This window comes from Melospiza melodia, chromosome 27 (assembly GCF_035770615.1).
Source record: "Melospiza melodia melodia isolate bMelMel2 chromosome 27, bMelMel2.pri, whole genome shotgun sequence".
NCBI lineage: Eukaryota > Metazoa > Chordata > Aves > Passeriformes > Passerellidae > Melospiza > Melospiza melodia.
The window spans coordinates 9,836,176-9,857,885 of record NC_086220.1 but is presented as its reverse complement, the minus strand read 5'-3'; the positions used below and the strand labels follow the sequence as shown (position 1 = coordinate 9,857,885).

At 52.9% G+C, this 21,710-nt stretch overlaps 3 protein-coding genes across 5 annotated transcripts; 1 reads left to right on the top strand and 2 right to left on the bottom strand.

Annotated features, from left to right (window-relative positions):
• Positions 1 to 184: 184 nt before the first annotated feature.
• On the bottom strand, positions 185 to 4,321 carry TMEM50A (transmembrane protein 50A). Of its 3 annotated transcripts, none has more exons than XM_063177444.1 (7): positions 4,274 to 4,321; positions 3,559 to 3,661; positions 2,718 to 2,830; positions 2,078 to 2,145; positions 1,230 to 1,322; positions 775 to 835; positions 185 to 549 (listed from the first exon to the last, which is right to left on the bottom strand). In XM_063177444.1, exons 2-7 carry the CDS (start codon positions 3,649 to 3,651, stop codon positions 504 to 506), a joined length of 474 nt encoding a protein of 157 aa, XP_063033514.1. In that variant the 5' UTR covers positions 3,652 to 3,661; positions 4,274 to 4,321; the 3' UTR covers positions 185 to 503. The 3 variants fall into 3 exon arrangements, with proteins under 3 accessions (XP_063033514.1, XP_063033515.1, XP_063033516.1); XM_063177445.1 differs by lacking the exon at positions 4,274 to 4,321 and adding an exon at positions 4,227 to 4,250; XM_063177446.1 differs by lacking the exon at positions 4,274 to 4,321 and adding an exon at positions 4,097 to 4,115.
• Positions 4,322 to 4,420: 99 nt separating this feature from the next.
• On the top strand, positions 4,421 to 9,333 carry RSRP1 (arginine and serine rich protein 1). The gene is made up of 6 exons (XM_063177227.1): positions 4,421 to 4,609; positions 4,741 to 4,796; positions 5,979 to 6,590; positions 7,115 to 7,269; positions 8,349 to 8,432; positions 8,825 to 9,333. The coding sequence occupies exons 1-6, from the start codon at positions 4,539 to 4,541 to the stop codon at positions 9,011 to 9,013; spliced, it is 1,167 nt and encodes a 388-aa protein (XP_063033297.1). The 5' UTR covers positions 4,421 to 4,538; the 3' UTR covers positions 9,014 to 9,333.
• Positions 9,334 to 9,904: 571 nt separating this feature from the next.
• On the bottom strand, positions 9,905 to 12,390 carry SYF2 (SYF2 pre-mRNA splicing factor). Its single transcript, XM_063177516.1, has 7 exons — positions 12,318 to 12,390; positions 12,126 to 12,239; positions 11,779 to 11,904; positions 11,572 to 11,689; positions 11,147 to 11,237; positions 10,361 to 10,459; positions 9,905 to 10,277 (listed from the first exon to the last, which is right to left on the bottom strand). The coding sequence occupies exons 1-7, from the start codon at positions 12,372 to 12,374 to the stop codon at positions 10,112 to 10,114; spliced, it is 771 nt and encodes a 256-aa protein (XP_063033586.1). The 5' UTR covers positions 12,375 to 12,390; the 3' UTR covers positions 9,905 to 10,111.
• Positions 12,391 to 21,710: the final 9,320 nt, after the last annotated feature.

The following is a 21,710-nucleotide window of genomic DNA, read 5'->3' as shown; positions in this document are numbered from 1 at the left end:
CAGACACCTCCTCTTTATCACCACAGCATAAGGAAATATTCAGGCATGGGGGGGGGAAAAAAAATCCCAAACCACCCCAGTTCTGAATGACACAAGAAAAGCCACACACCAGCAACTTTTGAAATTGAAGAAATGGTTATATTGCCCAGATATAGGAAATATTTAATAAATATCTGTTAAAAGGTTGTTTAAATGCATTTTTAATAAGTCTTGGAGTGTAAATAACATCATAGAAAGAGCTGGTTAAATACATCCATGTCCCACTCTCCTTTTATTTGTAACAAACATCATTTTAGAAAAGTGACTCCACTGTTGTTTGTAGGAATTTTACGTTTCTCGAAAACACCACAACGCTGAAGTGGACGTACAAGAGTAAAAAAAATAACCAGAATAGAGCTGGATTTAGTGCTTTCAGCTTTGCTTGATTTCTCTTCAGACACGATGGAAGGTTTACAAAATGGTTTTACAAAACTCTGGGGGTGCAGGTAAAGCCCAGGGGGGGTTCACTGCCACAGATCCTCCGTGCGCCCAAACTTGAACACCAGGCCCCTGTGGGAACACAAAGGGACACCACAAAAACCTTGTTTAAATCTCCTCTTGTTTAAAACCCAGGGTTTCAAGGAGGATTTGTTAACCCACTTCTTCTGCAGGCAGATCCCATTTATTCACACAGATCTGCTCACAAAACAGGACTTCAGCACAGCAGATCACAGCGAGTTTCAGTTTTCTATCATTAAAATTAAATGGTAAACAAATAAAAGAGGTCAGTCTTACCCAAAAAAAATGAACGCATTCTGGAAAAACACTGCTATTCCTGGGTACACCACTGGTTTTTCTAAGAGGGAAAAAAAAACTCCATAATTTTTTTTGAAGTAATTTTCAAGCCTATCCCATTTCTGACATGTCATCTCCCTTGTGCTAATTTAGCAGAGAGGCTTTGGGAGCAATCTGCAGGAGCTCAGTAATTTGTGTTCTGGGAATAAATCTTCACCCAGGGAATGATTCCCTTAAAACTGCAGCATTTAATTACATCCATGGAGTTCCCAGCTGGGTTTGTAGAGGAAGTTTGTTCTTAGAAACAGATCAGATCCATCCCAATATCAGTAATGATATGGGAGAGTGGAGTGTAGGGGCAAGGTATTCAAACTGGGCTTCTAAATACCAGTCCTAAAATGCAGAACAGTGGATTTTAGAAACTGAAACTCCCCAAAAACAGGCTCAGCTCTTACCTTTAACCACGTAGCCCCCAAAGAGGATCCACATGGAGGCAATGAGGGAGCCAAAAGCCATCATGAAGCCAATGAAGAGCCAGATGCGAGCCCCTGCAATGGGATGGGGATGTGCTGTGCCCGTGGGACCCTCACAAACCCCCCTGTTGCACTTTCTGAGACCCCCATCGTTGGAAGGAATGATGAATCTATGGTCTTAAAGAGCTATTTTAATATTTTATAAATAAATAAAATTCTTATGAATAAATAATTTATATTAAAAATATAAATATATTATACAAATATATTATATACTATATAATATATAGTATAAATTCTATCATATAAGATACATTATAGAAACATAAATTATTATAAAGCAATTTTATAAATTATTTTCTATATTATATTTAAAAATGCCGTACTAAAACTATACTAAAAAATACCAAAAAATACAAACAAAAAGCTAAAAGAAACTAACAAATACTGGCGACTCTCTTTCCAGATTCTGACACAGCTTAGCCCCTGATTAACAAAAACAATATAAAAAGTAATAAATAATAAATATTATATGATATATAGTAAATAGTATATATTATAATATATACAATATAATATATAATAAATATATAATACTATATAATCAATAATAGCCCCTGATAAATAAAAATAATTTACGTGAAACCGATAAAACAATCACCTGTTAAATAAACAGTCTCCAAAACAACAAAACACAAGAAAAACAAATCAGATAATTACAATTTTCATTTTTCTCTGAAGCTTCTCAGCTTCCCAGAACAAAAATCCCCCCAAAAAAGTTCTTTTTTTTTTTTTAAATATAAAATTAGCAGGGACCCCATCCCTGGTACCTGTCTGGCCCAGGCAGCCCTCGCTGTAGCTGTCCCCCCGCACCTGCCCGTTGGACACGGCGTTGATCCTGGGCAAAAGGGGACAAAAATGGCATTAAAAATGGCATTAAAAATCTCCTTTTCACTCTCACTGCCCTGCTGGGGTGGGGCCTTGTGTGAGAAGTGCACATCTTATGACTTTCACCCTGATTTTTAAAGATTTTCCAAGCTTTCTGATGTTTACATTCTTGTAATGAACTTTGTCACACACTTTCTGTAAATAACTTATTGGTTTGCATTCTTTTACAGAGAAGGAGAAATTTGATGGACTGTTGGTTTGTCCAGTGTCATTGGAGAAAATGATTTATAATTTATAAATAATTTATATACTATATACTAAATAATAGTAATACTAAATAATACTAATATTAATACTATATACTAAATAATATTAATAATAATAATAAATAATAATAAATAATACTAATGCTACTAATAGATACTAAATAATTTATATATTGTATACTTTTAAAAATTTATTAAATATACTATAAAATAATTTATAAATGTACTATTTCATGACCATTAAGCTTTTAAAATTTTAATAAATTTAAATTAATGTTAAATTTAATAAATTAAAATTTAACTTTTCCACACTCACATGAGGAATGCAATGGTGGCTATCACCCCACAGGCGTGGTAGGAATGGTTGAAATCTTCCATCTGAGGGTATTTCACAGCAGCATCAATGATGATCCACCAGCCGGTGAAAAACTGGGGGGGAAAAGAGGTTAAAATGTAGATAAAGTTTAAAATACAGAGATTAAAATGCAGATAGAGCTTAAAATACAGATATTAAAATGCAGATAGAGCTTAAAATACAGAGATTAAAATGCAGATAGAGCTTAAAATACAGATAGAGCTTAAAATACAGAGTTTAAACCACAGACACAGCCTGTCCTCAGCCTGAGATGGCTCTAATAAAACATCAATATTTGACCAGCCTGACAGCCTCCAACCCAGACTAAACTGACACCATTACTTTGGGATCAGGCTGGCTGCAGAGCCAGGGGTTTGCCCACTCCAGCAGTTATTTCCACATTGTGAAAAACGCAAAAAACGGTGAAATTTAAAAAATGGACGGAGGAAACCAGGCTGGATTTTGTCAGTAACTCTGCTGCTTCACACGGGGACAATGTATCCCTGTTCTTCCTGTCCCTGGGATTGCTGAGGCTGGAGCAGCTTCTAAAATCATCAATTTCAAACCCACTAAACCCGTGCCCAAATGCGCCAAAAATCCAGGTATTTTTAACCATTCCCAGGGACAGTGACTCCAGCACTGCCTGACCATCCTGCACGCAGAAATTCCCCTTTTATCCAACTTGAGGCCGCTTCCTCCCATCCTGTAACGCGGGACAAGAGGCTCCCAAGCCGCTCCTGATTTTGATCCGAGTTCGGAAAACCCAGAACGAGCCCAAAGTGGGGAGCAGGGCGGGCCGTACCAGCACCCCCGCGGCCACCGAGGCGATGGTGTTGCGCTTCTCGCCCCAGTCCACGCACTCCGAGCAGCGCAGGCTCTCCAGGAACCCGGACATGGCTCCGCGACTGCGGGGGAAACGAGAGGAAACGGCGGCTCCGTCCGCGCTGGGACCGGGGATCCGCGGGGCGCGGCACCGCCCGAGCACCGGGCACCGCCGCCGGATCGCACCGGGGCACCCCCGCTCGGTCACGGGGCGCGCACCGTGTCGCGCATCCTCCGCACCCCAATGCCTCCATCCCTCGCACAGCCTCCGCACCCCGGTCACGGCACCCCGCGCATCCCCCGCACCCGGGTCACGCATCCTCCGCACCCCAATCCCTGCACCCCGCACATCCCCGACATCACCCGCATCCCCCGCACCCCGCTCATCCCCCGCACCCCAATCCCTGTATCCCCCGCACCCCAATCCCTGTATCCCCCGCACCCCAATCCCTGCACCCCGCGCATCCCCCGCACCCCAATCCCCAATCCCTGTATCCCCCGCACCCCAATCCCTGCACCCCGCGCATCTCCCGCATCCCCCGCACCCCAACCCCCGCACGTCCCCCGCACCCCAATCCCTGCACCCCAATCCCTGTATCCCCCGCACCCCAATCCCCGCACCCCGCGCATCTCCCGCATCCCCCGCACCGTGCGCGCCCCCGGCCCCGCGCGCTCCCCGCGCATCCCTCGCGCACCGTCACGGGACGCGGCGGCGGCGGCCGCGCGCAGGCGCAGCGCGCGCGCGCAGTGCCGGCGGGGGGGCGGGGCCGCCGTTCGCGGGGCGGGGCCGGCGCGTGCGCCGCGAGCGCGGGGGTTGCGTAACGGGAGGGACGTTCTGGAAGGTTCTGGGGCCGCCCTCAGTCGCTGGCGGGCGGCGGCAGCTGAGGTTTTGTCGCTCGTCTATCGCTCTTGAATCGCGCTTCTATCGCCGATCGCGGCTGGCGCAGCGGGCCCGGCGCTATGGGGGTGACTCACGAAGCGGGGCTCTCCCCTCAGGACCCGTGCGGGGGCAGCCCGGCGGGCTGGAGCCGGTGAGGCGGCGGGACGGAGCACGGCCGGGGGGGAGGAGGCGGGAGCGGCCGGTCCCGGTGGCCGCTGCGGGGTGAGGGCCGTGGATCGCTCTCGGGTGGGTTTTTATGGGTTTTTATCTGTTTTATTCCAGGAGCGCGCAGGTGCCTCAGGGGAACCAGCGCGGTGCGTGCCCGGCAGCGCCCAGCGGTGAGTGCGGGACCGGGACGGACCGGGAGGGACCGGGGGGTCCGGACCGGCCCTGGGCCCCCACGGACCGGGCGGGACACGGGCCGGGAGCGGGGTGGCGATGGCAGCCGGGGATTTCTCTCATTTCCGTCCCGGCAGTGTGACCTTGGCTCTGGCGTAGAGGTGAAATAGTGAAACTTTACGTGGAGTAGTAGCGAGAAAAGTGCGTCTGACAGCTGTCCCGCAAGTTATATTTTAAATAGATTTCAGTGCGGGGGTTGGATTTGTTGCCTAACCTCGCTTTGCGCCGAGCGCTAAATAGAAATTCCGTGTCAGAGCGAGCTTCCCTAAACTGTAAACTGGTTACGTAACTCCGGGCTTAGGTCTTGTGATAAGATCCTTACCCCGAGTAACCTTTGTAGCCATAAAATGGCTGCCACTCCAGGGACAGCCATTTTAATTATTAATATAAGAGGCATCGCGTCCTGTGCGAGTCACGGGCACTGAATCATCACCCGGCTTTGCACAGAGCGTTTTGAACAGCAGCTTGTTGCACGCACTGCTGGGATGTGTGGGCCTGTGTGCCGCGAGTTTTATAACGAAATACAGGCGAGATTTCAGCTGCTTTATACTTAAAAGATACTTTCATTTTGTCTTGTTGAGTAAGAACATGTGGGGAAGTGTAAGCGGAAAACTCCTCACTTTGTACTGAGCTGCAGGCAAATGGTCATTTTGTATCATAGATGTATCATAGTGGGTGATGGAAGACCTTGAAAATTCTTTCAAGAATATCAAGATTTTCCTCCTTTTTGGAGGGAAAAAAGGTACTGCAAAAGGAATTACACTTAAAACCCACACAGACTTACTTCTCTCCAGAATTCCACACAGAACCAACCACTCATGCTTTAAACTGGAGCCTTTCTTTTTTCACACAAGTTCGTGTTTCAGTTTTGTGGCTGAGTGCAGGAGGGGGAATTGCAGGGCTGAGCTGTCACTGGAAGATAGCTGGGGTTGTTGAGGTGTTTAATTCCTGGTGTTTCAGTTTTGTGGCAGACTGTAGGAGAGGGAGCTGAGCTGTCACTGGCAGATGGCCGGGGGTGGTTGGGCTGTTTAATTATCCCTGGCCTCTGTGTGTCACCGCGTTTGTTGTGCTGAGGAAGTGCCCCGGTGCCATAAACTCTGCCCGTGCCTCTCTCCCTCCAGGAACAGAGACGGGGCACTGCCGAGCAGCAGGCAGAGCCGAGGCGGAGGCTGACAGCGCACAGAAAGGCAGCGCGGCGCAGACGGCCGGCATGACAGAGTTCATGGATGACCTGAGGCTGGGCTCTCCCCAGCACCGGGACTCTCCCGAGCGCCGGGGCTCCCGGCGGAGCTGCTCGGGCTCCAGCCGCTCCTCCAGCCGCTCCTCGCGCAGCTCCAGCTCCAGCAGCTCCTCGGGCCGCTCCTCGCGCAGCTGGAGCCGCTCCCGGTCCCGCTCCCGCTCCCGGCGGCGCCGCTCCCGCCGCTCCCGGCGCCGCTCCCGCTCCTACTCGCGCAGCCGCTCGCGCTCCCGCGGCTCCCGGCGCTACCGCGGCTCCCGCGGCTCCCGCTACCGGCCCCGGCGCTACCGGCACCGCTACGGCCGGCGCCGCTCCCGCTCCTGGTCCCGCGGCAGGCCCTGCTACCGCCGCTCGTACTCGCGCAGCCGCTCCCGCTCCCGCGGCCGCCGCTACTACGGCTTCGGCAGAACCGTGTACCCCGAGGCCTACCGGGGCTGGAGGAGCCGCTCCCGCACGCGCTCCCGGAGCCACTCGCCGCTGCACCTCAGCGAGAAAGGTACCTGAGAGGGCTTGGGGAGAGACTGACGGCAGGGGTGGGTGGGCCGGGCACATTGTCTGTCCTTTGCTTGCTTGCTTTGTAAAGCCTGAGTGAAGGAAACCTCAGTGTGGTTGGACAGATGCGTTAAAAATTGCATTACAGATGTAATAAAAATTGTTCTTCAGAGTGTTAATTGGTGCAGGGGACAGGCTGTGATGAAATCAGGCCCAGTTGATAATTGTATGTAAAGCCTGCAGGATTTAGGCTTGAGTAGATACACGTGGATTTTAATGTGACACAAAGCATTTTTTTTTTTTTATTCTTTCCTCTTGTAGACCATAGGGAACTCCTGCAAATAGCAAAAGCCAAGGCTGCAATAAAAATTGTTCTTCAGAACGTTAATTGGCACAGGGGACAGGCTGTGATGAGATCAGTCCTAGCTGATGATTGAATGGATGTAAAACGTGCAGGATTTAGGTTTGAGTAGGTACACATGGATTTTAATGTGACACAAAGCACTTTTTTAATCCTTCCTCTTGTAGACAAGAGGGAACTCCTGGAAATTGCAAAAGCCAATGCAGCCAAAGCTCTGGGAACAGACAACATTGTCCTGCCAGCCAGCCTGAAGATCTCTGCTCCTGCCAAGGAGATCAAAACCGAGAAGCAGGAGCGTGAGGAGCCCACGGAGTCAGCTGAGGTAAGTATGGAGTGTTCTCCTGACAAGGTAAACACCTCTTGCACTTGTCTGCATGGCTGTGCTGTAGTTCATCTGTAGAGGTTGTGCTTACGAGCTCAAACTCTTGAACTAAAACTTCTCCAGAAGCCTCGAGGCTCTGCCTTAAGCTGGAAGCACAGAGGGCCTCTGGTTGATCCCTGAGTGTCCAGTAGGGACAGCTGGGGAAGGAGGAGACTTTTCCTTTGACTCGTTCTCCTCATGGGATAATTCCCATGAATTCCACTGGTTTATGCCTTCTGACCTAAGATCAGGAGTTTCCTTGCCAAACCTAGTGAATATCCGGAGGTTTTTTGTTTTGTTTTTTTTTTTTTTTTGGTTTTTTTTTTTTAAGGTTAAATCTTTCTGCATTTTTAAACTGTTAAAAGCTTTTCATGTGCAACAAACTGTTTCCCAGAAATTCCATACCCAAGCACACAATGCATTTTACATACTTTATTTCTGTCTTATAGAAATCATGACTATGGTTCCAGACATGAGGAAGAAAATCTGGTGGTAATTAAGGGACTTTGTGGGCTGTAGCTGCTGTGAATTGAAGGGAGGGAGAAACTCGAGCAGCTTAAAGTGAATTTTAGTTTGGTTTTGTTGTGGTGTGTTCCCCTGAGTCACAGTAAATACAAACCTGCAGCCACTGCCTGGCTCAGGTGCTGCTCTTGCAAAGGGAAGTGAATTTGCTGAGGGTTTGACACAAATGGTGCAGGCATCCCTTTCATAAACATATGCAATATATTGCAGATGTTGAGAGAGTACAGAAGAAGAGGCGTGCATCCCTTGCAGATAAGTTTGTTGTTGTTGTCCAGAGGAGGGGTGTGCAGAGCTGCTGGCCCTGCTCTGTGTGGAGCTCGTGCTGTGACCCCGAGTCCTCTCTGGGCTGGACGGGGCTGGAGCTGCCTCCAAGGCCCAGAATGGGCACAGCTGCACTCTGGGCTCGGCCCTGCTGTAGCTTCCCAGCTCCTTTAGATGAAATGTGAACCACTGCAGAGAAAGCTGTGCTGTGCCCTGGGTCAGGGATCCCCTCCTGAGCTGTGTCTGCTCTTCTTTAGCAACCTGGGAGTGCAGCTGAGGACGTGAGCAAGGCTGGCATGGAGAGAGCAACCATCCAGAGGAGCATTTCCTTCAGCCCTAATGTGAGTGATGCAGTCCCTGCTCGGGCTGTTCTCAAATAATCACCTCAGAAACAAAAGGAATTTAATGTTGGTAGTAATTTCCCTGCAGGAGTTGGTAGAGCACCCTGAACACCCCTCAGCAGTGTGTCTGAATTAAGTGTTTGCCTTCGATCTGAACAATTCAGAACTAGAACCAGTTTAAAACACAGCTTATCTCAAGTTACGTGCTCTAGTAATGCAAATTCGTGATTCAGGGATTCCTCCTGTGTTAAGTGCATGTGATTGATACCCAGTGTAGGCATCAGGAATTCCAGGAGCTGGAGAGAAAACATGTGTATGATTTATCAGACCAGTACAGATAAACCCTTTGGTTTTAGCACTTTTTTTACAGGAAATTTTTTTTTTTTTCCTAGAACACAATGGCCAAGCCTGTCCTGCAGAAGCCAGTGAGCCACACTGTGGTTAAGGAGCCAGTGGTTTCTCCACCCAGGGAGGATGACAGGAAGGGAAGCCCCTATGGGCAGTGGGTTCCTGTCAAGAAGGAGGAGAAGAAAACATTCCTGAACTTCTCACCCAAAAGCTCCCTGTTCCGGGCACGCTGAGGGGAGCTCCTGGCACTGCAGCACCCTCAGCACACAGGGACACTCACGAGGGCTTGAAGACTTGTTAATACTGAGTATTTATTTTGAGGTCTTAATTTTTGGAATCTTAGGTTTCTCTTTCAGATAGAGAGCACACAGATCCAGAAGCCAAGATGGGAATCTTGTGTATATTTGTAAATATTTTATATTGCTTTATTGGACTAGAACTTGCAGGTGGGTAACTTTTTCTAAACCATAGTTGAGTAGCTGTTCTTTGCACACCTGGATTTCCCTTGTGTAACTGTTTACTTTAAGTGAATAAAGTTTAGTTTTGCACTGGCTATGTCAGGTGTTAGGCCTGAGTCCATGTGGTTATTTCTGGGTTTCCCTTGCACTCCCAGCAGCATCATTCCAAAAGTGGATCCTGCCTTGATCCAGGCCTCTTCCTTCCCTGGGTCCCCTCTGGAAATGGAGATTGTGTAGGATTTTAGCTGCCTGCCACAGAACTGTCTCCAGTTACTACAGCTTTGTGTTTATTTGGGGTTTAAGATGAGCCTCCCTGTGAGGCAGGAAGGTAAAAGTGCAGGAGGGTTCCAGACCTCTGCTCCAGGAGAAAGGAGTTCAGAAAGACAAGAAGCTCTTGCATGGACTGGGAGTAACTGGTTAATTTGGCTTTTGTATAAATAAATTATTAATAAAATAAACTAAATTGGACTGCTCGTGTCTGAAATTTCTTTAATTAAGGCTTGAATGGGTGGGAGGGTTCTGTGTCCATCCTGTCCCTGTGGGTGAGGCTGGACAGGGGGAAATCCCACCTTGGAATTCCTGAGGGACAGAGGGGAGCTGCCTTTCCATGGCAATGTCACTGCTCCTCATCCTGCTGGCAAACAAAATCTCAAATGGACTCCCAAATTAGACCAAAGAGTTTATTTAGAGCATGAAAGGCAGAACCTGGCTACTCCTGCAGCCAAAGCTATTTACAGCTGAATTCTGTACATCGTTCAGCACACTACGAGACAGCAACAGCTACAATCTACACAAAACGGCAACGGAGGAGCCAGGAGTGAGCTGTGCCAGGCAGGCTCACGGGGCCCAGGCTCCGAGCAGTGCCAGGCAGGCTCACACAGCCGTGCCCCTCTCCAGGTTCTGCTTGATCTCAGCTGTGTATTTCCCGTAGAACCTCTCGGCCTTCTGGTTGAACTTGGCGTTCCTCTCGTTGATGTAGTCGATGTCGGCGTCGTCGTTGTAGGGTCGCCTCCTGCTGTACTTCTCCCTCTTCTCGATCCTGGGGGGCAGCAGGGGCTGAGCCCTGCCCTGAGGCACCCCCTGCCCTGCCCTGCCCTCCCTCCGTGCCCCCCCTGTACTCACTGCTTCTCCAGGTCTGCCACCATCCTGTCCACGCCCTCCTTGGAGGGCACGTGGGTGCCGTGCAGGAGGCTGTTGGAGGTGGGGTACAGGGCCTCCCCGCTGTGGGAGAGCACAGTTACACACCTGGCAGTGCTGAGGCTCCTGGGGATCCCAGCAGGGACCTTAAAGCCCAGCCAGTGCCACCCCTACACCTCCCACCATCCCTAATTGCTCCAAGCCTGGCCTTGGGCACTGCCAGGGATGCAGGGGCAGCCACAGCCCTCTGGGAAACCTCTGTCAGGGCCTGCCCACCCTCACAGGGCAGAGCTGCTTCCCAATTTCCAACCCAAATCTCCCCTCTTTCACTCTGATCCCCTCACCCTTCTCCTGTCCCTGTCCTCGTGGTTTCCCTGCTTTTGCCTGAGTTCCCCTGTCACACCTCGCTCAGCTGTGCCAATCCCAGACTCAGATGACAAATGTCAACATTAAACCCAACAGAGGGACCAGCAGGTGCCTCTGGAAGATACAGAGACCCCCAGAAACCTGTCTGAGTGCAATCTGGGCAGGTCTCAGTCCTTAAATCCAGCTTAAGAACCCAAACCCTGCTCCAGGAAATGCCTGATTACACACTGGAACGTGACCTCGCTGGGTGAGTATTTCCTCCAGTGCCAAACTGGGAGAAATGAACCTCAATAATTACCCCCATCCCTCCTGAAGCAGGGCCACTGAGAGTACAGGACAGGCAGGAGGGGTTTCAGGGTGTGCTGAGCCCTCAGAGATGCCTCAGGGACTGACACCAGGACTCACTGCTGCTCCTTGAGCTTCTCATACTGCTCCAGGTCGGGCTTGATCTGCCGGGTGAGCCGCTGGTACTGGCGCAGCTGCGCCGCCGCGTAGTCTGGGTTAAAAAGTGATGGCATTTATTGGCTTTTACAGCACTATTTTACATATTTTATAGCATTTGTGATGCATTCTATGGAATTTTTATATATATATTACAGCATTTTATGTATTTTATAGCATTATTTTATGTATTTTATACAATTTTTAATGTATTTTATCACATTGGCTTTTGCAAGTTATTACTGACCACAAAGATTCTGCTACAGTACAATTTGTAATCCCTTTTACCTGCTTTTTCTATAGTGTAATCTGTCATTTTATATACAAATAGCATAATTTTAGGTATTTTATAGCATTTTTAATATATTTTATACAATTTTTAATCTCACCTGAGAAGCCCAGGTCGGGGTTTTTCTTCTTCTTCTTCCTCTCCCACCTCTCGGCATCCTCAGCGCTGACCTCCAGCAGCTTCACCCGCTCGTAGTCCTCACCCCTGGCTGCACATTCCTGAGAGAGATGATTTGCTAAACCTAGCTCTGCACAGCCCAGCTTTGCTAATCCCAGCTCACACCCCGGGCTCTGGGGCAGTTCTTTACCTTCTTCTTCTCCTGCACCTGCAGCTCCCACTCCAGCCGAGCTTTTTTAGCTTCCCAGTTCGGGGGCAGCTTCAGCCTCTTGTCCTCCTCCACCACCTCCTGGCTGTTCAGCTTGCAGGCCTCGTACTGGAACCAAACAGGGCAAAACTCCAGCACAGAGAGAGAGAAAGAGAACAACCCCGAGGGGAATAATCCCCAAACCCCGAGGGGAACAGAACCGAACAACCCCGAACCCCCCGGGCACAAACCCACCCCGAACAACCCCAGAGCAATCAGGGCTGGAAGATCGCCCAGCCCGACCCCCAGCGCCAGCCAGGCAGTGTTTGAGCCCGGTTCTGGTCCCGTACCCGCTTCATGTGGAGCTCCCGGAACCGGCGCAGCCGCTCCTCCCGCCTCTGCTCCGCCGCCTTCGCCGCGGCCGGGCCGGGCTCTGCCTGCTCCTCCTCCTCTTCCTCCTCGCTCTGCAAGGACCCGCACTCAGGCAGGAGCCCCGGGAGGAGCCGGGACCCCCGTCCCGCCCGATCCCGTCCCCGCCTCACCCCAACATCGGCCTCGGGCACCCCCAGGCTGCTGAGGGCCGACACCGCCGCCGCCATGGCGCCCCGCCGGCACTTCCGCCTTCCGCCGCTTCCGGCACTTCCGGGTTCTGGCGCGTCCTGCAGGGCGCCCCCCAGCGGGCGGGAGGTGCTGCCGCCGCTGGACCCTGGAATTCTCCCAAAATCCGCAAAATCCCTCAGGAGACCCAAAACAGGGCAACGTTACAGGGGGAAAAAAAAATAAAAGAAAGAAAAAAGGTTTTGTTGCAACTTCTGAGCGAAGAAAGTCCCGATCTCCGTGGAGCGGGGTTTGCAGCGGAGCCGCGGCCGCCCAGCAGAGGGAGACGCAGCCCCGGCCGTGAGGCGGCTTCGCTCGGCCTGTGCCCCGCAGCTCCGCTTTTCTCCTCTGCTAAAGGGATTAAAAACACCCCAGAACTCCTCTGCCCCTTCAGCTTCGCTGCTCAGGGATTAAAACCACCCCAGAACTCCTCTGTCCCCTCAGTGCTGCTGCCCAGGGGTTAAAAACACCCCAGAACACCTTTCTCCCCTCAGCTCTGCTCTCCTCCCCTGCCAAAGGAATGAAAACTCCCCGGAACTCCTCGGCCCCCTCAGCTCCACTTCCCTGGGTTTAAAAACACCCCAGGACAGCCCCACCCTTGGGGTCTCCCCCAAACAATTAACCCCAATTTGAAAATGGACCAAAACTTATAAAAATGAAAACTCTGACTCTTGGGTGTAGCCATGGCCAGGCTCTTGTGCTGCCCCAGGTGTATCCTGTGAAGGATTCTTAATAAATACATTTCAATATTTTTAATAAACCCCTACTTTACTCCTTTAACTCTGTCCTGTCCCAGGTGTTGTCTCCAGCCATCACTGCTGAGGGAATTGTCCCAAATTCCCAAATCCCCGAGCTCCTGCAGGGCTGACAGCGAGCACAGGCAGGGCTGCTCTGCCTGGCACTGACATTTATTTTATTTTTAGATTTCAGAGTGTTTGTGTTCCTCCATTGTCTCCTGCAGCTCTGCCTCCCCTGCGGGGCCGAAATGAAATGAGAAATTCCAGTTCCATGTAGAACAGGGGCTGGAGCTGGAGGAACTGACTCATCTCGGGTGGATTTGGGCCCCTCAAAGGGGAACGGGCTGGCCAGGGCTGGGGAGCAGCATCCCTTATCTGCCCTGAGCTCTTATCAGGGATCGCAGGGTGCAGCTTCTGGGCTGGGGCAGGGGCAACGGAGGGGCCTGGGAGGTTCCTGGGAAAATAATGGGAAAATAATGGAAAAATAATGGGAAAATAATGGAAAAATAATGGTGACACTGTGCCTGAGGCCACAGAGCCTGGGACCCCAGAGGTGTGGCCCCCAGCCCTGGGGACAGGGATATGGAGGGGTTGGGTGTGCAGCGCTGTGATTTAGGGTTTGAGTGCTGTAATTCTAGGGTTTGAGTGTGCAATTCCATATTTTGGGTGTGCAGTTCCATGTTTGGGGTGTGCAGTTCCAGAGCTCGGGTGTGCAATTCCATGGTTTGGGTGTGCAGTTTCAGTTCCATGGTCTGGGTGTGTAATTCCAAGTTTTGGGTGTGCAATTCCAGGGTTTGGGTGTGCAATTCCGATTCCATGATTTGGGTGTGCAATTCCAAGTTTTGGGTGTGTAATTCCATATTTTGGGGTGTGCAATTCAGGGGTTTGGGTGTGCAATTCCAGTGTTTGGGTGTGCAATTCCAATTCCATGTTTTGGGTGTGCAATTCCATATTTTGGGCGTGCAATTCCATGGTTTTGGTGAGCAATTCCGTACTTTTAGGTGTGCAATGCCACGATCCGGACCTGCAGTGCCACAGCTTGGACCTGCACCAGGGTGGGTCACACTGGTGTCCCCACAGCTCTGTCTTGGTCACTCCCGTGTCCCTGAGCTGTGATGGTCACTCCCATGTCCCCATGGCTCTGTGATGGTCACTCCCGTGTCCCCGAGCTGTGATGGTCACTCCCGTGTCCCCATGGCTCTGTCTGTGATGGTCACTCCCGTGTCCCCATGGCTCTGTCTGTGATGGTCACTCCCGTGTCCCCATGGCTCTGTGATGGTCACTCCTGTGTCCCCATGGCTCTGTCTGTGATGGTCACTCCCGTGTCCCCATGGCTCTGTGATGGTCACTCTGGTGTCTCTGACGGTCACTCCCGTGTCCCCGCAGGTCCCTCCTGCCCCGGTGCCCAGCCCATCCCTTCCTCCCGGTGTCCCCCCGTGTCCCCCGGTGCCACCGGGCCGTGCCACGTGTCCCTCGCGTGTGAGCCCCGGCCCAGCCCCGCAGCAGCTGCGGCACCGCCGGCGTTTCCTGCCCCGGCGAGCTCCGGGTGCTCCGCAGCTGCTGCCCCGGCCCGGGCGTGCTCCGAGCGCCGCGGCTGCGGAAGGAAGGAGCCCTGGCGAGCAGGGGAGGCGGGCGGGGCTGCAGGGAGAGCTGCAGGGATGCAGGGATGCACACAGGGATTCAGGGATGCAGGGAGAGGCGCAGGGATGCAGGGATGCAAGGGTCCAGAGATGCAGGCAGGGTTGCAGGGATGCACACAGGGATGCAGGGAGAGGTTCAGGGATGCAGGGAGAGGTGCAGGGATGCAGAGATGCAGGCAGGGATGCAGGGAGAGGTTCAGGGATGCAGGGAGAGGTGCAGGGATGCAGAGATGCAGGCAGGGATGCAGGGAGACGTTCAAGCATGCAGGGAGAGCTACAGGGGTTCAGGGACGCAGGCAGGGCTGCAGGGATACAGGGAGAGGTGCAGGGATGCAGGCAGGGTTGCAAGGCTGCAGGCAGGGATGCAGAGATGCAGGGAGAGGTGCAGGGATGCTCACCCCACTGCCAGCCCTCATTAGCAGTGACAACAAAGTCACCAATGTCCCCAATGTCCCCAGGCAGGTGGGGACCCTGCCCCACCTTGGCTGTTTTGGGGGCACTCCTCTCTTTCAGTTTTAAAACTCCCCCTTTGGAACCCCCATTTCCCCCAGCTGGGGCTCAGACCTGGGGCACCTCTCCCTTGGGGCAGTGCCAGGGGGTCCCTCAGGGCTGGGGGCCCTGGGGCTGGCTCCAGTGGGGCACTGGGATCAGCCTCCCCAGGAAGCCCTTGGCGAGAGCCAGCCCTGATATGAGTCAAGAAAAATAAAAGCTGGGCCTGGAACTTGCACAGGGCACAGTCAGACTTGTAATAATAACATTAACCCAGCAAAATGGGGGATCTGAGCTGTGGGGAAATTAATTAGGGGCAGAACTTACTGTGTGTGGTCATTAAGCAGGGGGAAATTTGGAGAGGGTTTGGTTTTTAGGTGGAAGAGAAGCTGGGTCTGTGTCAGGCCGGTTCCTCTCCATCACAGGCTCCTGTTTGTGTCCTCTTGGGTTGCAATTGCAATCTTTCAGATCAGACACAAAATCATTGGGCCGGAGAGCCAGAAGTACCTGGCTAATGGGATTAACAGAAATTAACCTGGTTACGTGGGGACTCCATCGAAAATGAGAAAGTGCTGATGGCCAAAATCAATTCCTCCCCAGCCAAATGACTGCAGGCCTGGCTTAGGTTTTCAGTCTAATGCTCAGCCCTCAACAATGAGCAGGCTGGGATTGAATTAGGTCCTGATCGTGGAGTTCAAATGATGGCAGTGGTTGGTCCTTAATGCCAGCAGAGAGCCAGGGGGAAAATGGGAAATCCTCCCTGATTTCCCTGGAATCACAGGGAGGGCCCTGCTGGGTGTGCCTGTGATGGGGAAAATGGGAAATCCTTCCTGATTTACCTCTGGAATCACAGGGAGGGCCCTGCTGGGTGTCCCTGTGATTGGGAAAATGGGAAATCCTTCCTGATTTTCCCTCTGGAATCACAGGGAAGGGCCCTGCTGGGTGTCCCTGGTGCTCTCATGAGGAGCTGCCTTGCCCAAACCCTCCCTGCCTGTGCTCCAGCCCAGGATCAGAGCTGGAATTGGGGCAGTGGGCTGGGGACAGTGGGGTGGGATGGATGGGGATCCCCAATGGGCTGGGGGAATGGGATGGGATGGGATGGGATGGGATGGGATGGGAAGGGAAGGGAAGGGAAGGGAAGGGAAGGGAAGGGAAGGGAAGGGAAGGGAAGGGAAGGGAAGGGAAGGGAAGGGAAGGGAAGGGAAGGGAAGGGAAGGGAAGGGAAGGGAAGGGAAGGGAAGGGAAGGGAAGGGAAGGGAAGGGAAGGGAAGGGAAGGGAAGGGAAGGGAAGGGAAGGTGTGGGCTCAGGATTTGCTCCAGATTTGCTCCTGTCCCTGCTGTGGGACACCTGGCAGAAGCACCCCTGGGACGGAGCCATCCCTGGAGGGCAGCAGCTCATCCGGGGGCCCGGGGAGGGAGGATAACGTCACGTTTCCCCCGGATCAATGGAGATTTTGGTTCGGCAGTTATTAGCCCGGTGCCATAAACTATCTGAAAACCACAAAAGTAAAATAATAAATCTCCCTGTTTGCCTCCTGCGCGGGGTTTTTAAGTAGCCGAGTCCCTCCAGGCAGCGGTTCGATATCGCAGCGCACACAAATCTCCGAGACAGAGCCGGATTTTGGGGAACAGCGGGCGGGCTTTGCTGCTTTCCAGCACTCAGCCATGGCCAGGGCAGCTCCCCCGGGCTCCTTGGGCAGGGCTGGGGGGGAAAAAGGGGAATGGGGAGGTGAGGTGGCTCCGGGATGTGTCCCTGTCCCACATCAGGGCAGTTTGGGGCTCTGGGATGTGTCCCTGTCCCACCATGGGGCAGTTTGGGGTGCTGGGGATCCAGCAGGATTTGTGGGGTACAGGGGATCCATAGGGCAGGGTTGTGAGGTACAGGGGATCCATAGGGCAGGATTGTGGGGTACAGGGGATCCCTAGGGCAGGATCTATGGGGTACAGGGGATCCCTAGGGCAGGATCTATGGGGTACAGAGGATCCACAGGGCAGGATCTATGGGGTACAGGGGATCCATAGGGCAGGGTTGTGGGGTACAGGGGATCCCTAGGGCAGGATCTATGGGGTACAGGGGATCCCTAGGGCAGGATCTATGGGGTACAGAGGATCCACAGGGCAGGATCTATGGGGTACAGGGGATCCATAGGGCAGGATCTATGGGGTACAGGGGATCCCTAGGGCAGGATTGTGGGGTACAGGGGATCCATAGGGCAGGATCTATGGGGTACAGGGGATCCATAGGGCAGGACCTATGGGGCAGAAGGACTCTATGGGGCAGGATTTCAGGTTATTTCCAGCCTGCCTCGGGCTCTCCGTGGGTTGCCCCCCATCCAAACGGGCTCCCCCCTCGAAACCCACCAAAATCAACCTCTGAAATGGAAGAATAACCCCGACGAAGCAAACCCCGAAAAAAACAAAACCCTGACAAAGTAAACCCCGACCAAACAAACCCCGACCAGGGCGATTTGGGGCCGGGGAACTCTTCCAGCAGCGGAGGAACCTTCTCCGGGAGGGAACAGGAACCCGGCTCGGGTAATTAGCGCCGGGCGTTAATGAGAGCGGCTCGCAGGGCTGCGCTGTCCCTGCCGCAGGGACACGGTGACACAGGGCTCCGTGGGGCTCAGCCCGGCCCCGGGAAGGCTCCGAGCCCTCGGACAGCCCCAGCCCGCCCCACAGCGGCCCCTCTGCCCGGGCCGGGCCGGGAGCGGCGCTTCCCGTGCGGACCCCCGGGGCTGGGATCCCCCACGCCGTTCAAAGGGACGGAGCCTCCTCCCCGTCCCCGTCCCCGTCCGTGCCCCCGGGGCCGCCCCCAGCCCGGGGCAGCGGCAGGAGGCTCCGGAGCGCGGCTCCCGCTCGCCATGCGCTCCCCAGCCGCCCGAGCAGGATGCTCGGCCCCGGTTCGTGCCTCGCACACCATTCCCCAGCGCTCTGGAAACAGGTGCAGCTTCCTGGGTTTCTGCTGAGGCCCCGTTTTGGCTCCTAAAGTGTTAAGTGAGTGCTAAGCCCCATAAAATTACCCTTTCAGCTACTATTTCTGCACAAAAGGCTCTCTGCGAAGAGATATGCCAAAGCATCTGATGAAGTAATATGTCTATTCTCATTTGTGACATTTATTATTAACAGGGAAAAAAAAACAAAAAACAAAAAAAAAAAAAAAAAAAAAAAAACCAACACAAAACCAACAAATCCCAGTCAGAAAGAACTCTTAATTGAAGCACCATTGTGCCGTGGTAACTGCTATTAAATTAATCTGCTGCATTCCTTTCCACCCACACACTTTAAAACTTCCTGGTTATAATTAGAACCATCTAAAACCAATTTGACACTCCTCGGATGATGCAGTTCAGCTGCTTAATATGGTGAGACTTTGGTGAAAGGAGCGGAGCGGGGCTGCGAGCAAGCTGGGGCTGCTGCTGCTGCTGCCCGGGGACCGCGGTTCCAGGGGGAATTCGGGTTCAGCTCCGCTCTGGGGCTGCTCCATCCCGCCTGTCCCACGGGAGATGCTCCTGCCCCGAGCATCCCTCGCCCAGAGACCTCCCGAGTGTCGGGCAGGCGGTTTTGGGAGGTTCGGGTTTGGTTTTGGGAGGTTCGGGTTTGGTTTTGGGAGGTTCGGGTTTGGTTTTGGGAGGTTCGGGTTTGGTTTTTGGAGGTTCGGGTTTGGTTTTGGGAGGTTCGGGTTTGGTTTTGGGAGGTTCGGGTTTGGTTTTGGGAGGTTCGGGTTTGGTTTTGGGAGCCCCTCAGAGCTCTCCCCTCCTTTATGGCAGCTGGGGAAGGAACCCAAGGCGATAATTCCCCGGTGGAAAAGCGTTTGGGTGGTTCGGTGTGGGGAAAAGGCGCCCGAGAGAGGGGATTTTTGGGGAATGGGGGGATTTAGAGGTGCAGGGATGCTCCCACCCCTGTAGCAGCACTCTGCCCGCCTGGGGGTGAGGAGATCTCTGAGGATGCTCATCCAGGGCTGGGTTTGGGGAGTGCGCTCTGGGAGCTGAGGTGAGAAACCAGCGGGCCCGGCCGAGCAGCGGCGCGGGTGTCACTTCTGCAATCGTGTTCCCGCTCGCCGCCTCCATCTGCCACCCTCGCCACCACCGGGGCGCCATCTGATGCTATCGGGGCCCATCCCCGGCGGCCTCGGGGCCGCGCCGGTTCCCCCGCGGGCCGGGAAGGTCCCGTCAGTCACGGTATCTCCGCCGTCACCTTCTGCTTCCTTCTGCTTTTGGCTTTCGCTCCCGGCCCATGTGTTCGCCAGGGCTCCGCAGCTTCCTCACCGTCCGCCGGGGCCGTTTCCTCCCCTCCGGGACCTCGGGCTGTCCCCGGGGCCGGGATGGCCGCAGGGGGATGCGGAGCTTTGGGTTCCATCCCCGGCTTGTCCCTCCAGCGTCCCGCTTCCCTCTGCTGCGCTCCCCGCTCGGCCCTCGGGGTGTGAAACGCAGAAAACGCAGAAATTCGGGGGCTCCTGGGTGGGTTTATTCCAATTCGGGGGCTCCTGGATGGGTTTATTCCAATTCGGGGGCTCCTGGGTGGGTTTATTCCAATTCGGGGCTCCTGGATGGGTTTATTCACCCCCGGCAGGACTGGGACAGCTCCTGGTGCTGCTCGGAGCTGTCACCGGCTCCAGCCACGTCCTGGGGCCATCGAGCGGCTCTGAGCGGGCCCTTTGTCCCTCCCGGGGCCCTTTGTCCCTTTCGGAGCCCTTTGTCCCTCCCGGGGCCCTTTGTCCCTTTCGGAGCCCTTTGTCCCTCCCGGGGCCAGCCGCTCTCCTCTCCTTGCCCTCCCTGCTCTCCCTCGTTTTCCGTCTCTGCCCCCCCCGTGCCCGAGCGGTGCCAAGGAGAAGGAAATCCAAAATCGCGGATTTTGCCCCAAAGCAGGCCCTGCTGTGGGCCAGGACCCCCGGCTGGTTTGGGGAGCTGCAGCCGGGCTGGCGTCACTGCCTGGGCACGTTTGCCTTGTTTTGGTTGTTTTTTATTAAATACACAAACTGCAGTTTTTTACATTTTGAGGTTTTTTTCCCTTCTTTCGCCCTGGAGCGCGATCAACCCCCCAGAGCCCAGAGGTTATTTATGCCTTTGTCTAATCGCCGTCGCTTGGCTTTGGGTTGGCCTGTTCTTTTTTTTTTTTTTTTTTACATTTTTTTTACTTTATTTTATTTTACTTTTTTCTCCCCCCGCCTGTTACTACTTCATAACTTTTTCCCAACTTTGGAAGCGCGACTTCGGAGTGGCCAAAGGCAAAAAAGAAAAAAAACCCCCAAAAAACCAAACAAAACCAAACCAAGGATATTTCTGCTCCCCCGTTAACTTTGCAAAAATGCTGCGTGCCTGGAGCGCGGCGGGGGGGTAACGAGAACCAGGGGCTGCGAGCCCCGGCCAGAGCGGGTAAAATTTAAAATTAGCCCGGAGAGGGGCGGGGAGGGGGAAACGGCTCCAGGATGGAGGGGCCTCGCACCCAGATGGGCTGGGAGGCAGCGAGCGGGGCTTGGGATTGCTTGGGATTGCTTGTTTGGGATTGCTTGTTTGGGATTGTCACCCCTCTGCGCACTCCCTTTGCCTCCTCCCTGGCAAACCCAGCCCGGGGATTTGTCCTGTGCCTCCTCCCCGAGCTGGGACATTTCTGCTGCCCCAAAAAGGGGGGTTCTGTCCCACCCTGGGTGTCACAAAGGAGGGAGCGGCCTCTCGCTGTCCCTCACCCCGCCGGGGCAGTGATCCCAGAGTTTTATTCCCGTTTTTTTTTCCAGAGTGATTCCAGAGCTTTATTCCAGTTTTATTCCAGAGTTTTATTCCAGAGTGATTCCAGAGTTCTATTCCAGAGCTTTATTCCAGTTTTATTCCAGAGTTTTATTCCAGAGTGATTCCAGAGTTCTATTCCAGTTTTATTCCAGAATTTTATTCCAGAGTGATTCCAGAGTTCTATTCCAGTTTTATTCCAGACTGATCCCAGAGTTTTATTCCAGAATTTTATTCCAGAGGGATTCCAGAGTTTCATTCCAGTTTTATTCCTGAATTTTATTCTGGAGCGATTCCAGAGTTCTATTCCAGTTTTATTCCTGAATTTTATTCCAGAGTGATTCCAGAGTTTTATTCCAGTTTTATTCCTGAATTTTATTCCAGACTGATCCCAGAGTTTTATTCCAGAATTTTATTCTGGAGCGATTCCAGAGTTTTATTCCAGTTTTATTCCAGAATTTTATTCCGGAGCGATTCCAGAGTTTTATTTCAGTTTTATTCCTAAATTTTATTCCGGAGTGGTTCCAGAGTTTTATTCCAGGTTTTGTCACCTGCAGAATGTGCTGGTGCTACCTGCATTTGGGGCTGCAGGGGTAAAAATGGGATTACAGACCATCCAGGCTGTGGGGGGTTCCTCGTGTGGGGATCTGGCACTTGCTGGGGTTTTTGGGTGTTTCTGAAACACCTCGGGCTGCGCTGTCACCTATCCACAGAAATGTCCTTTAAATAAAGGAGAAGGAGATGGGGCTGTG